We start from the raw sequence: 15854 nt of genomic DNA, 5'->3' as shown, positions 1-15854 counted from the left end.
GCTGTTTAATCTTGCAAATGAATTGCAAGATCAAATAAAAAATTACCCAAAATGGATTGAAATATTTGCAGTTTAGTGGTCACACATTGGTCACATTACAAGAAAGTTTTCTTATCGGCAAATACATTTGTTTGACCAAATTCAACTATTTTCTTGTTTGCCGTGAAAAATATTTTCTGGCCAAACTAGAAACATAAAATATTTGACGTTTAAATAAAAGAACTGAAATTTTACAATTCTATTAATTAAAGCAAAATCTAGTAATATTTTTATTTCTGGAAATGTCTTCCTTATTGATAAAAGAAATTTAAGTTTTTTACAGCTTTATTTAATATTTATTTAGAAAAAATATTACTATAAATGTGACCACAAGACATATATTTTACCTTCGTCTGTTTGATAGTAATTCTGTGTAGTTTGATTAAACAAATAAGGCAAATAAATGTGTACAGTATGACCACAAAATCAACCCATGAATTATTTGATGTAGTGTTGATCAAACACATGAAACATTTTGTGTCAAATAATTTGCGTAGTCTGACCTTACCTTTACTCGTGACATTTTTGGAAATTAGAGCATGTTCGATTTTCGTGTATATAACAGTGTTGTATTTTGAAATACAACACTGTGTAAGTGCAAAATAAAACAAAAACAAAATAGAGTAAAGAAAAATCATAACAAAATAAGTTTCATTGCATTAAATATATTTATTGTGATTTAAAAATGTTTTAAATAAATATATTGTTAAAAACAACCAACATATAAACTAATAGAGGTTATGTCACATGCAATTACATATGTACGTTTGAACGTGGAAATTATGAATCGTATGTATAACGTGAATTTTGACATACACATGGAATTCCATATGTATCGAATACATGTCCCAATACATATGGAATACATGCCGTATGACGCCCCCATAAGACTCGATAAAGAATACAAAGAGAACCCAATTATCACCACCTCATTTTGGTATAGGAATTTGAATCATGAAATGACCGAGGTACGCTCCTTTTTACGTAACTTGTCAATTAATTTCAATATAATGAATATAATAAAATTCGAAAACTTAAGGCTCGGACATTCTAAATTAACACATGGCATATGATGAATCGCCCTACCCATCTAAATTGTAATTGCTCATCTCCTATTTTAAATCCATCACACATTCTGAAACACTGCACTCGATTCACTTTGGAATTATAATTATCTAATAATATTAAAAAAATTATTAATTTTCTGAAAGTAAAAATGTATTCTAATAAATATACATATGAAATTACTTAAAATCATTTAAATTTAACATATTGTTACGTTTTAGCCTTTTTAAAACGTTGGTTTATTTCCTTTAAATAAACTTTTGATTGCAAATAAATATCAGTTTAGTAGTTTAAAATTCTAACAAATCTTTATTTATTTAAAATGTACAACAACAGTTTAAATAGTCACTGAGTGTTTTTAGACCTACTTTATAATATACAAGTATTCACTTTTAATGTAGTTGATATCTTTACTTACCGATGTTTCAAATTAGACTCAATCGTTCGGTGGTCTCACGGCCAGTTTATATACGCTGCACTACCATCTAGAAAGCTCTATTTATACAATGATCTTCAAACTAGAATATTAGAATTCTAGAGTTTTCGACGTTAATCATTAATCATTAGTGTTGCCACATTTACAAACAATGCTCAACTTAAATACAGTTGATGTCTTTACTTATACCACACTAATGTGAATTAAAATTTAACCCTGACAGACGACAGTTTTTGCATTTAGTAAACAGTTTTTTGTTTGTAAACAGTATAATGTTGACAAAATTTGTTGCAAATCGGTAAATTCCCTGCTAGATATTAAGCTTTCCTAAATTAATTGCCACGTAAAGAACACTAGGTAGATGTTTTATATATCAATGGATAGAGGATTTTGTCCATTTTTCCAAAATAGGACAAAAAATGCTTTTTAATGAGTTTTTGCGAAGATACGAATTGAAATAAAATTTTTATTTATGAATATTTTTTAATGTAATTTTGCAGTTATATAGATTTTTCTAATCAAAAAGCTAAAATAAAAACAAATTTTGAAATTTGTTATCAGGAAAGATAATTAAGAACATATTTGGCCATCTAAAATGGGTTACTATATTTTGATATCGACCATCATGTGTTGTTAGTGAAATAAAGGAAAATTGGAGAAAATCGGGAAATACTTGGATCCGCTGTTATCAAAAAGTAGGGTGGGTAAAAATTTTTAAAATTTAATTTTCAAATGCGAATATCTCCTAACTGGCATACCTAAACACGGGCGGCAAGCGTTGTTTAGTTGTCAAAAATTCTCATGCCCATACAATTTGTATGTAGCATACCGAAATAACGCGGCGGCAACGCTTTGCAATTGGAAAATCCAATTTTGACAGCGCGTTTAATAGTGAAATTAGTTGCAAAACACAATAAATGTAAACACATACATACAAAAGAAAAACAAAAAAGCAAAAAATATATATTTGTTATTAGAAAATGGAGGTAAGTGTAAATATTTAAAATAGTATACATATATTATTTTCTTTTATATTTATATATTTTATATTAATAGAAATATGGTTATTGTCTAAATAATCAGGGTTGTTATATTTATTTTTTTGATAACCCTGGTTTTATTGTTTGACGTAGCGTTGTCGCTGTTGTTTAGGTATGGCATTTCAGCGTTAAAGCTAAGCACAAAAAAACGTTCCGTCTTACGCTTTGGTTTAGGCAGTAAGCTGTAAGAGATAATTGATAACTTTTTGTAGTACTTGATGAGGAGATTCTATATATATAATTTGCTTGAAATTGGAACACAAAGGAAGAAATAGGATCGTTTTAAAAATTTAACATACCAATTTGGGGACTAGTGGCCGCGACCCTGGTGAAATTTCATTCAAACCGGGTCAACCGTTTAGAAGTTACAGCTTTATTTCCCTCTTTTTTTCATATTCTTCTGTGTAATATTTTCTTTTCTTGCCATATTGAAATAGCAAAATTCTGTATAAATTCAGTTTGATTTTGTGAATTTACGTCAAAGCAAATGCCATTAGGATGGGGATAATTCACAAGTTAATTTGAATTAAGACTGCTAATGCAAATTAACGCTGTCGTCTGTCTACGCTATTAACGATGTTTCAAATTAGACTCAATCATTCGGTGTTATCACGGCCAGTTTTTATACGCTGCACTACCATCTAGAAAGCTCTATTTATACAATGATCTTCAAACTAGAATATTCGAATTCTAGAATTTTCGACGATAATCATTAATCATTTAGTGTTGCCACATTTACATCAACAATGCTCAACTCAAAGCTTTCATTCAATGTCATATGTTCCACAGCAATGTTAATAATACACACAGATATGTTACAGTTTGAGAGGCATTATACAACTTTAAAGCACCCATTAAAACAGTTGTATTCAAATTGAAGTACAATTTCGTAACAATTGCTTAATTCACAGCAATTTGTATCTTGTATTAAATACACCTTTTGTTTATTTGTTTGTGAACGCACAGTGTATATTGAATGAATGTTTTTGAAAGAGTAGTATTTTTTTTTAGAAAGAGAAGTAACACTCAGGCAATTAATATGCCTATATATATTAGGGTGGCCCTTAATAAACGAAATTTGGATTTTGGCAATTCTCACCCCCAGCTTGGTGAACATTAGTAACAAAATCATCCTGAAAAAATTGTAGGTAAATCGGTTGGGGATAAGACGTGCCAGCCCTCTGAAGTTTTGAGATGCATTTACAAAGTGATAAAATGTATTTTTTTAAGTTTTTGTAAAAATTTTGCCATTAAAAAATTACTTTTACAATTTAGTTTAAAAGAATCGAAATGTGTACGTAATTGTCGTTCTAATGAGACATAAAAAAATTCCCCAGGCCATTAACGTGTATCAGGCAACTAGAACAAGAAAGGTAGGAAAAAATTAACATATTTTGATAAATATTAAAATAAAAGCTCATTTTTACTTAAAATATGTCCATATTTAATTGTGTTTAAGTTTTTGTCTTCGTATGATACCGTTAACCTATTCTTAGGTATGAACAAAAAAATAAAATTTTTTAGCGGTAGTTTCAAAACTCCATTTTCAAATTTTTAAAAATTTTGTTAAACAAATTTCAGAATTTTTTGATCATCTCATTGTGATTTATAATAGGGAATAAAAATGTGAAAAAATTATAAAAATATCTCTTATAGTTTTTCCGTACCTGCGATTTAAATTTTGAAATTTTCGAGAAAAACTAATTATTTGGCAATTTTTTGGCGAATGAGCTCTATTCAGATAATTCTAAATATACTCTGAAAATTTTACTAAAATTGGAAAACGTTAACCCTTAAATCGTGAAGGTCAAAGGTCAAATTTTTAAATATTTGGAATTTTTCATAATCCAACTTTCGTTTATTAAGGGCCACCCTAATATATATTTGTGTTACTTTCTTTGGAGGAGGAAAGCTTTTTTTTAATTAACAACTCTGCAATTGCGCGTTATGTTTGTGATTAGTGCAGGTGGCAGCGCCTCTGGTGGTGAGATCGCGCATTATTCAAGCCAACAACCTTTATTTAATTATTTTACTTCGATGGCGTTTTACTGTTATACCACCGAAGGAGGGCGATGTGATAAATATTAGTTATTAGTAAAGTAATATTTATTATAAACTGATGTTGTTTATTGGCAGCGGCTGGGAAGTAGTATGTATAACAAGTAGTCCGACTCTAAATTTTTTCAAATTACTCTCTCACCTCACCATCATCATGGGAGCTCAGAGAAATGTAAACAAATTTATAGCTGGGAAACCAATACAACTTTTTAAAAACATATAAAATAAAAGTGTATAAGTGTATTTAATTTTTGTATGAACATTTTCAACAACAAGCTTACACTATTGTATTGAATACAATAATACAATCGATACAAGGATACAAGGGGTTTGTGAATTAAGCAAATATATTGAGCAGAAGGCCCTAAAAGTCATTGCTCTTATATTTATCTTATAATTTCATATTATAAGCTAATAAATAAATATATTTTACTAAATGTTACAGAAAATATGTTTAAAAAAGCTTTAGGAAATAGTTTTAAAATATACCCTTTATCATATAAAAACCAATGAAATACTTATGTGCAAAACTTTTTATAATATTATTCAAATATATATATATTCTATATATTTTTATTATAGATATTTTATATATTTTTATTATAGAAATGGTCAACCTCTTTCGTTGTCTCCAAAACAAATTGAGCTACTAAATGATGCTGCTAAAATCATAGATATTGATATATCTGAAAGATATATGCTAAATCCGTTTTCCGTTTTTGGCTTCGATTTGTTTTCAGCTGGTAAGTATTTGAATATTGAAAAAAACACTTATGTATTTTAATTTATTCATAGATTATTTATTCTGAATATATATATATTATATATTAATATATATGGGGGATTTCACGTCAAGTGAACAAACTCTTAAAATCGATGTCTTGCACCAAGGTTAGACCTATTGGATAGTAATTCAGACACAATTTTTCAACAAGATCGGTCAAGAACTCTCGGAGTTAGAGGGGGTCAAAATTTGACATTTTGGCCAAATATGTGATTTTTCTCATCCATGTAACTTATTACCTATTGTTCTTAGCAAAATGTGTCCCAACTCGTTTAGATAGCTATTTCTTCAATCTTTCGAAAAAAAATATTTAAAAAAAAAAATAAAACATTTTTAATATTTTTTTCCCGAAATCAAAAACTTTTTTGACATTTTTTTCAAAATGGGCCCTTTTTTTCTTAAAATAAAGCATAGATATTTACCTTGGGGACCTATTTGATCGATTAGTGGGATGCGAAAAAATGTTTTGTAACTCAAAACATGCAATTTTTGAATTTTTTTGCAAAATCAAAAACTTTGTTGACTTTTTTCGAAATGGGCCTGTTTTTAATTTTTTTTTTGCTCAACAGAAAGCTCAGATATTTTCCTTGAAGACCTATTTAGTCGCTTAGTGGGATGCAAGTGGGATATCTATCAAAATAAATGTTTTGCAACTCAAAATATGCAATTTTTGACTTTTTTTTGCAAAATCTAACTTTTTTTAAAATGGGCACTTTTTTAATTATTTTTTTTCGCTCGAAAGAAAGCTTGGGTCTATTCCTTTAAGACCTATTTGGTTGCTTAGTGGGATGCGAGTGTGATATATAGCAAAATAAATGTTTTGTAACTCAAGATATAAAATTTTTGATTTTTTTTTTTTGGCATAATGAACTTTTTTCCAAAATGGGCCCTCTTTTTAATTTTTTTTTGCTCAAATGAAAGCTTAGGCCCATTCCTTTTAGAGCTTTAGAGCTATAGATGGAGTGGCAAGATATAGTGAAAAAGGTTAGATTAATTAGAGAAGAATTTGACCGATCATATAAGTGTCTAAATGTTGACGACCAGCTAAGGAAGAAACAGTAGACAAACATTTTAACATTCTTTTGCATTGTTTGGAGGAAATAAGAATAATACTAAACGTAAATTATGAACGATTAACAGCTGCACATAAAATTGCAGCAGAGGCATTTTTTCATGATGTCAAGAATAGAATAACAACATTAGCAGCCAAAAAGAAAATTGAAATTGAACTTCCAGACACTATACATGAAAAGATAAAAATCGAAACTATATTTTCAAATAAAGATTTCAAAAAACATTCCAAAATGACCCAAACAGTAGTAGAGTTTCTTAATACAGCTTCAAAGCTTATTAATGACTTTGAAAACCTACGTTCTTTCATTGACTCATTGCAACTTGTTGATTCAATTAAGGGCGAACACGAAGCAGTTGCTGTATCCATTATTAAAACAAAATTAAAAGGAACAGCAAGAAATTATATTGAAAATGAAAACACAATAATTGCAATTATAAATAAGCTAAATAATAGCATTAAAGGTGAATCAGTCGAGGTACTGACTGCCAAAATCATGAACATTAAACAAAACAATAAAACTGCAAACGCATATTGCAGCGAAATTGAAAATTTGACAAAATCGCTAGAAAGTGCTTACATAAATGACGGCTTAAAAACAGAGTTAGCAAGCAAATACTCAACTCAAGTAGCTGTAAAAGCACTAACTAAAAGCACCATAGATAAGGTAAACATTATCATGGAAGCAGGTCAATTCAATACTATGAATGACGCAATAAGCAAATTCGTAAATAGTTGTACAGAAGCAACTGGACAACAGAATGCAATACTTCATTATAGGCAAAACTCGAACAATTATCGTGGAGGATATAATAGATTTCGTGGAAGAAATAACTATCCACGAAACAATGACAGGAATAGCAATCAAAACAATAACAATAATAACAGAAATAATTACAACTACAGAAACAGACAAAATTATAATAATAATAATAACCGTAGGAATAGAAACGCAATCGAAAATGAAAGCGATTCGGAATACCCGAATCTTCCCCTAGGATCAACTCAGTAAAAAGAAAAGTATACAAACTTAACCTTAGCTTTTGCTTCTTTACAAATGTTCACATTACCGAAACTAAAACACCAATTACTCTACTTGTAGACACAGGCGCAGATATTTCTTTAATTAAAATTAAATTTTTTAAACTAAATGAAATAAATAGAAATAAAATAACAACACTAAGTGGAATAGGAAAAGGAAAAATTAGCTCATTGGGTACTAAATTCTTCGAATTAAAATATCAAAATTTTCTGATACCTCATGTTTTTCATGTGGTACCTGATGATTTCCCAATACCATGCGATGGAATCATTGGCATGGATTTCATAAAAAAATTCAATTGTGTATTGAATTTTAATGACGATAACGATTACCTTATCCTTAGACCTTCTAATATTTCTCAAGTTATAAAAATACCACTAACAAACAATGACATTGTCTTGCCAGCTAGATCAGAAACGATACGAAAAGTAAATCTTCCCACTTCCGAAAAAGAGTTATTAATACCAAATCAGGAAATAATGCCAGGTGTATTCATAGCAAATACTCTAGTAAAATCTGACAACGCATATATTCGTATTCTAAATACTAATGATAATATTTCAATAGTAAATAAAGAAAATTTAAGGACGGAGAAGATTGCAGATTATGATATAGTAACAGAAAAATCTGGCAATGGCGAAGATAGGAAGTCATTGATATTACAAAAATTACAGAAAAATTTTCCACAACAATTCGATAAAATTTTAACAAAAATCTGTTCTGAATATAGTGACATTTTTGGTTTGGAAACAGAAACTATAACTGTTAATAATTTCTATGAACAAAGGTTAAGAATAAAAGATTCAACTCCAGTATACATAAAAAATTACAGAATACCTCATACACACAAGGAAGAAATAGATAAACAAGTCAAAAAACTTATAAATGACAAAATAGTTGAACCTTCTAATTCTGAGTATAATAGTCCAATCTTATTGGTACCAAAGAAATCATTACCAAATTCTGAAAACAAGAGGTGGAGACTTGTGATTGATTACACAGTGCAACAGTGAAAAAAACACACGATCATGACTATATAGGTTTGACTCTACTACCAAAGGGTAGTAGTACCCTATACTCAGTTTGTCCATTTTGGTGACCGATTTTTTTTTATGGGCCCCCAAAGTTTCTGAATATCAGTGGGGCCTCTAAAAAAGGTGTCATCAGTTTTTGGTTAACAGCTAATTCAGGCTTTGTGATACGACTTAACTTTATATGGCAATAACATAGCAAAGAGTCCGCCAAATAAATTTTGTTAAATTTTTTTTCAAAAAAATAGCTTTTTCGTGTACTTTTATTGAAAAAATATGGGAAGAAATTTTTTTTTTTTTTACTTTTTTTGAATAACTTCCAGGGTATCCTAATTTTTCACTAATAATATTTAGCAAAGTTGTAGCTACGGTAAAGTTGAACAACTCTTGAGAACATATCAATGCATTCTGAACGTGTCTAGTCACTCTAAATAGCACATAAAGATCACTTTGTACCTTAACAATTTTCGTTTTTACTATTTTTTGACGCTAAAACAAAGATTTTTTTGCTAAAATAGTATGATCAAGTCCACACTTCTATGTTGTGCTGTATTATTTACTCGGCTGAGGTGTTCGGAATGGGGATCAGTGGGTGGACCCTCAATGTCACACATTTAAAAAAAATCGCCAACAATCCATTTATGATCCGAATGAGCTGAAATTTAAAATATAGATAGTCCTTGATAAGGTCTACAAACAAATATTGATTTATCTGTAGGTTATATCTTTCAGTTCAAGAGATATTTAGGTTTAATTTTTTTTTATAATTTATCTCGATCTTTTTTTCGTATTTTATATATGATGGGCCTACGAAAGGTCGAAATTTGTTTTTTATATATGACGTATATTTGCGATAAAATTCTAAACAAAATAAAACAAACCTGATAACAATTATTTCGTCCCAATAAAAAGTTACACGCATCCAAAGTTGAAGCATCTTTTTATATATTTCAACTTTGTATGCGTGTGTTTTTTAAGTTTTTTCCCAAAAAAGTTCCCATATTTTTTCTTTTATAAAAAACTAATTTTCTTCGCGGCTATATACATTTTTTTATGATCTGGAAAGAGAACTTAATGCAAAAACGTATAAGGTATAATTTGACTAACTTAAGCGGACACTGTACCGCCCAACCCTATCCAAACTTGGCCAATTTTGAAACAAAATTTTAGGTTTGAGTAAAAAATTCTAATAACGCAAAGCACCGATCCTCAAAAACTCATCATATTTGTATAGCCATATATATTGTTTATATATTGTTTAAACGTTTTTACTATCATACTGTAAATAACGTCAAAGTGGGCTATTTTCTAAAAAAAACTCAGTTTTTGGAACACATTTTCCCGTTTTAGGAATTTCAATGTTTGAATACAAAGAATGGCAACATTAGTGATGCCATTGACTTAAGAACATTTAGATCTATATTGCTTTCAAATTTTATTGTGATGTCTGTAACTGTTTAAATTTTACATTAATTCAAAGTTTTTATTTTTCTTGATGAAAAATCACCATTTTATAATATTGTTAGTTTTTAAGGTGAAATACGTCCGAAAAAACACAAAATTAATTCATTTCACTAAAATCTCAATCTCCAAGTCATAAGGTTTCCACCGATATCAAAAAACTTATATAAAAAGCTTATATTTACTCTTCAGAATCTCCACAAACCTTGCCCACTTTCAAAAGTTTTAATGTTTTTTCATATCCTGCATCAAGCCGGTCTTGCGTGATCATGATTGGATAAAGTGATGCGCCCGAATCATACCGATAATAATTTGCCCATTCTTCGTTATTCCAGCACAGTAGAATACACTCGAACATACATTTTTAACAAAAAATGTTTGTTTTAGAGTCAAAAAATAGTAAAAAACTAAAATTTTTAAGCTACAAAGTGATTTTTGACAGCTATTTAGAATACCTAGATATGTTTGGATTGCATTGATATGTTCACAAGAGTTATTCAGATTTACCGTAGCTACAACTTTGCAAAGTATTATTATTGAAAAATTAGGAGTCCCTGGAAGTTATTCTAAAAAAAGTAAAAAAAAAATTTTTCTTCCCACATTTTTTCAACAAAAGTGCACGAAAAAGCTATTTTTTGGAAACAAATTTTAACAAAATTTATTTGGCGGACTCTTAGCTATATTATTGCCATATAAAGTTAAGTCGTATCAGAAAGCCTGAATTAGCTGTTAACCAAAAACTGATGACACCTTTTTTAGAGGCCCCACTGATTTTCAGAAACTTTGGGCGCCCATAAGAAAAAATTGGTCACCAAAATGGACAAACTGAGTATAGGGTTTTACTACCCTTTGGTAGTAGAGTCGAACCTATAGAGTCATGATCTTGTGTTTTTCCAAAAGTCGTCATTTGTTGCATAGTGTTATAGGCAAATAAATAAAAAAACTAATAGCAGACAAATTCCCTTTGCCTAGAATAGACGATATTTTAGATCAACTTGGTAGAGCCAATCTGGATTTCACCAGATTGGTTTAGAAAAAGAATCAAGAAATTTATCATCATTTTCAACCAATAATGGTTCATACCAATTTACAAGATTACCTTATGGTCTGAAGGTAGCTCCTAACTCCGTTCAAAGAATGATGACTCTCGCTTTTAGCGGATTAAAACCAGATCAAGCCTTCCTGTATATGGATGACTTGGTTGTATTAGGTTGTTCAGAGAAACATATGCTTTCTAATTTAAAAGATGTTTTTGAACTATGCAGAAAACACAATCTGAAATTGCATCCAGAAAAATGTTCATTCTTTATGAGAGAAGTAACCTATCTTGGTCATAAATGTACTGATAAAGGAATACTTCCAGATGATAATATTCCATAATAAAAAATTATCCAACACCATTGGATGCAGATAGTGCGAAAAGATTTGTCGCTTTTTGCAACTATTATAAAAAAATTTCAGAATATTCGAGACACTTAACAAAATTATCCAAGAAGGGTGCAAAGTTCGAATGGACAGAAGATTGCAATTATGAATTTGAATACCTAAAGAGGGAGTTAATGAGCCCAACATTACTTCAATATCCTGATTTCACAAAACGATTTTGCATAACCACAGACGCAAGCAAACAAGCTTGTGGCGCTGTATTAACACAGGAGTATGAAGGTAAACATTTGCCTTTAGCATATGCGTCGAAGGCCTTTACAAAGGGTGAAAGCAACAAATCCACCATTGAACAGGAGTTGACTGCCATACATTGGGCAATAACATATTTTAGACCATACATTTATGGCAAACATTTCCTAGTCCGCACCGATCACAGACCATTATCTAATTTGTTTTCAATGAAAAATCCAAGCTCAAAGTTAACAAGAATGAGACTTGATTTGGAGGAATATGATTTTACAGTTGAATATCTTAGGGGAAAAGATAATTATGTTGCTGACGCGTTATCGCGTATAAACATAAATGACTTGAAAGTAATAAACAATGAAAATAACAATTTATACAAAATAAAAACACGATCAATGGCAAAAGCGTCACTTAAAAAATCTCCAGTTACAATAAACAAACGGCAATTAGAAAATGAAAATGAGAAGCCCAATATATTTGTACCAATTATGAATTCTGACGTCAGAAAATTTTGTAAGCTAAAGATTACCCCACAAAAGTTTTATATTAAACGTGGCAAATCTACATTAGCATGTATACAAATGAATGAATTGTTTATTAATGGGAAATTTGACTTTGGACAATTTTTCCCAAGGCTCGAAGAAGTGGCCGGTAAACTAAACATTAATAAATTACAAGTGGCACCTAGTGAGAAAATTTTCGAATTTATCTCTATATTAAAATTATTAAAAGTAGCGCTACTTAATGAGGTGAGCCACGTAACAAATGCCAAATTAATAACAGAGATAATGAAACGATACCACGATGATCCAGCAGAAGGAGGACATTCTGGTGTTTCAAGAACTCTTAAATATGTAAGATCATACATATCCGTTGACAAAAGCGATTGGGATGAATGGCTCAAGTATTTCACTTATTGTTTTAATACTACGCCATCTACGGTACATGACTACTGTCCTTATGAGTTAGTTTTTAGTAAGCTTCCTAAAGGGTTTCAACAATTTAATGAGGTTCAATCAATAGCTCCTGTATATAATGTAGACGAATATGCTAAGGAAGTTAGATATAAATTAGAAGTGGCACATAAGAGGGCCCGAGAACTAATTGATAGGTATAAGTTAAAACAGAAATTAAATTATGATAACACATTGTTAGATTATACATTTAAAATAGGAGTTTTAATTTTAGTTAAAAATGAAGCAGGTCATAAATTAGATCCACAATATAAAGGACGTTTTGAAATTAAAAATATAGATTTAAGAAATAATGTAACAATAATAGATAAGAAAAATAACAAAGAGCGAATAGTTCATAAGAATAGACTTAAGATTTTTAACAATGAATAGAATTAAAATTTTCCATTATAAAGTCTACGTAGACATATTTTAAATTACTTATAAGATATATATTTTGTAATAAAATTTAATATTAAGGTTATTGTAATCATTTGTTAAAGAATGTCCATACACTTAAAAACTGTATGAACATTCTTCCGTAAAAGGGAGGTGTAGCATAAACCATATGTCAACTATACCTACAGAATATTGAAATGCAAAAGAATTAATATCATATTACAGAAACGACAATACAGTAAACACTTTGTGTGTTGTACTAATCGTTACTTTATTTTTTATGTGATTCTTGCGTTCAATGTTCTGTCCAACTGCTACATTCTCCACTTTAGGTTAAAATGCAATGTAAGCATTAATTTAGTATATAATCAATAAAATTTTAATAAATGGACACACTTTGCATTACCAACTCGGAGCTGTAATTTAGCTCGAGCAAAGTGATAAAATAAATAACTTTATCTTTTATTCAAACAATCCTATAGTAAACTTCGAAAATTTATCAAATTTACATAACCTTTAATCTTTAATGAAAACATTTTCCCCATGCTATGTACAAATTATCATAAAAAAAAATATTTTTTACGTGAAAATAGCAAATTTTTGTGTTTTATAAAACTAATGAAAAATCGAAAATTTTTGTCGCAATAACAAAACACATGAACAATTTACACTCAAATTTACACCCTTATAAGCACATACATCCATCGATTTTAATGGTCGATATCTCATTTTGTTCCATTGTGTCTTTCCGATAAAGCAATAAATCTAAACAATTTCTGCCGTTTTCGATTTTTTATGACAAACAAAAAAATTTGCTACTTTCACGTAAAAAATATTTTTTTTGCTTCAATTTGTTATTATAACTCCGAAACTACTGATCCGATTAAAACGCAATATATAAACATTAACATTAAACGAAAGAAGAACATTAAATACTCAATCTTATGTATATCAAACAAAAAAGTAAAATATTGTGAAAATTGCGAATGCACTTAATTGTGAATAAATTCGAAAAGAATCAATATATTTTTATGATCGATATCTCATATTGTTGCTATATATAAAGTAATAAACCTGAAAAACTTCTGCCGTTTTCGATTTTTCATGAGTTTTTTAAAACACAAAATTTAGCTATTTTCAAGTAAAAAATATATTTTTTGCTTCAATTTGTTATTATAACTCCGAAACTACTGAGCCGATTAGAACACAATTTATAAATGTATTAAAGGCTATGTAAATTCTGATTTTATTTTAATAATATCGGACTAACCCTTTTTGAGTTATCATAAATTATGTGGAGAAACGTCTAAATCATTGGTCTCCAACAGTACGCCCGCGTGCACTGCCTATGGATTAGTGTCACAAAGTATACAGAGGCGTCAAATTTGACAGTTCAAAAACACTAAAATCAGCTTTTTTTGAAATTGTTTCGATAGAAAGAGAAAACAAATTTGCTGTTTAATACAGACAGTGCGTTAAAACAAACAACTATATAAATAAGCACAAAACCAAACCAGTTGAAATTGTTTCGAGCGAAAGAGACAAATATATTTTTTTTGCCGTGTCGCCTCTGTATACTTTGTGTTAGTGTCTTAAGGGTGGATTAGCCAACTGTAATGTAATGTAACCTTAACGGAACGGAACAGCTGATCCTTTCTATTCTGTGTAAAGTAGTTAAAGCAGTTATAGTGACAAAATGTAACTTAACTGTAACGTCTGAACCTGTTAAAAACAGAGTTTCTTTACGTTTCTACGTGACATTTACTAACGGTGTTGCCAACTTGTTGATTTTAAAAGTCTTGTATAAAAAATACTTATGCTCAGAACGCTTAACAATATTTTCAATGTTCTAAAAATGTTTTAAATATTTCAATAATATAAATACATAAATAAAAAACAAAATGTAAGAAAAGATAAACTCACTGTTTATTGTTGATGTTTTGTTTAAGCTTTGATATTTTTACAAATAAAGCTTGAGTGTCTGTAATTCTCATTCACTCTATAGTTTGATTTGTATAATACTTTAGTTTTTCTAAAGCCTTTTGGGAAAAGGTTTCCTGATGATCTGGCCTAAGCAACCAGTGAAATGCGCATAGTCCACTTTTACAATGCAGAAATTGAAAGGCAGACATACGAAGTTTGATGGCGAGGGTTTGAAGAGGTACAGTGTGTATTACACAGGTTTAGGTTAGTTCAAAAGAGAATGAGAAAAATGTCTGCCTTTCAATTTCTGCATTGTAAAAGGGGACAAAGGAACTAGCATATCCCACAACAATAAATGTCAGTGAATTTATCAATAATTGGGAAATTTAGCACAATTCTTACTAAAAAAAAAACTTTTTATTGTTATGGTAATATTTACTTATTATACAAATTAGTTCATACAAGCATTTATAAAATGTATACTAATAATCAGGGCAACCAAAAATATGCAATATCATATTCTTTGCTATGCGTCGTATAAACATATGAGTTAGTTTTATATCCGTTTCAGACAATTTTAAGAATTTTGGCATCGATTTGTTAGTGCATATTTTTGCATATTTTGCTCTTTACTGCATATTTTAGCATATTTTGCGTTTTATAGCATATTTTTGCATATTTAACTCATAACTGCATATTTCCTTTTATTTTTCATTATTTTATTTTCCTGATATAATTTTATTGTTCCAATGATAATTGGTCTAAGCTACTTAAATACAAAAATAGAGTACCCGTAATCGACTTATCTTCATAGAATTTTCGTTGACTTATGCCCGTAATTTCAACAAATAGGTATCTACGGTGTAAAATAACCAGTAGATAAATTTACCTAATCGGTAACTTGACATTGATTTCAAAT

General features: G+C 29.5%; 1 protein-coding gene across 1 annotated transcript in view; it reads left to right on the top strand.

The window, feature by feature from the left end:
- LOC135962099 (transmembrane protein 177) overlaps positions 1-15854 on the top strand; it is a 214160-nt gene that overhangs the window by 122919 nt on the left and 75387 nt on the right. Inside the window, exon 2 of the mRNA XM_065513840.1 lies at positions 5245-5381. Within this exon, the coding sequence (XP_065369912.1) occupies positions 5245-5381 (137 nt within the window). The remainder of the gene's footprint in view (positions 1-5244; positions 5382-15854) is intronic.

Source organism: Calliphora vicina, chromosome 5 (assembly GCF_958450345.1).
Source record: "Calliphora vicina chromosome 5, idCalVici1.1, whole genome shotgun sequence".
Taxonomy (NCBI): Eukaryota; Metazoa; Arthropoda; class Insecta; order Diptera; family Calliphoridae; genus Calliphora; species Calliphora vicina.
This window is presented reverse-complemented; position numbering and strand designations above follow the sequence as displayed.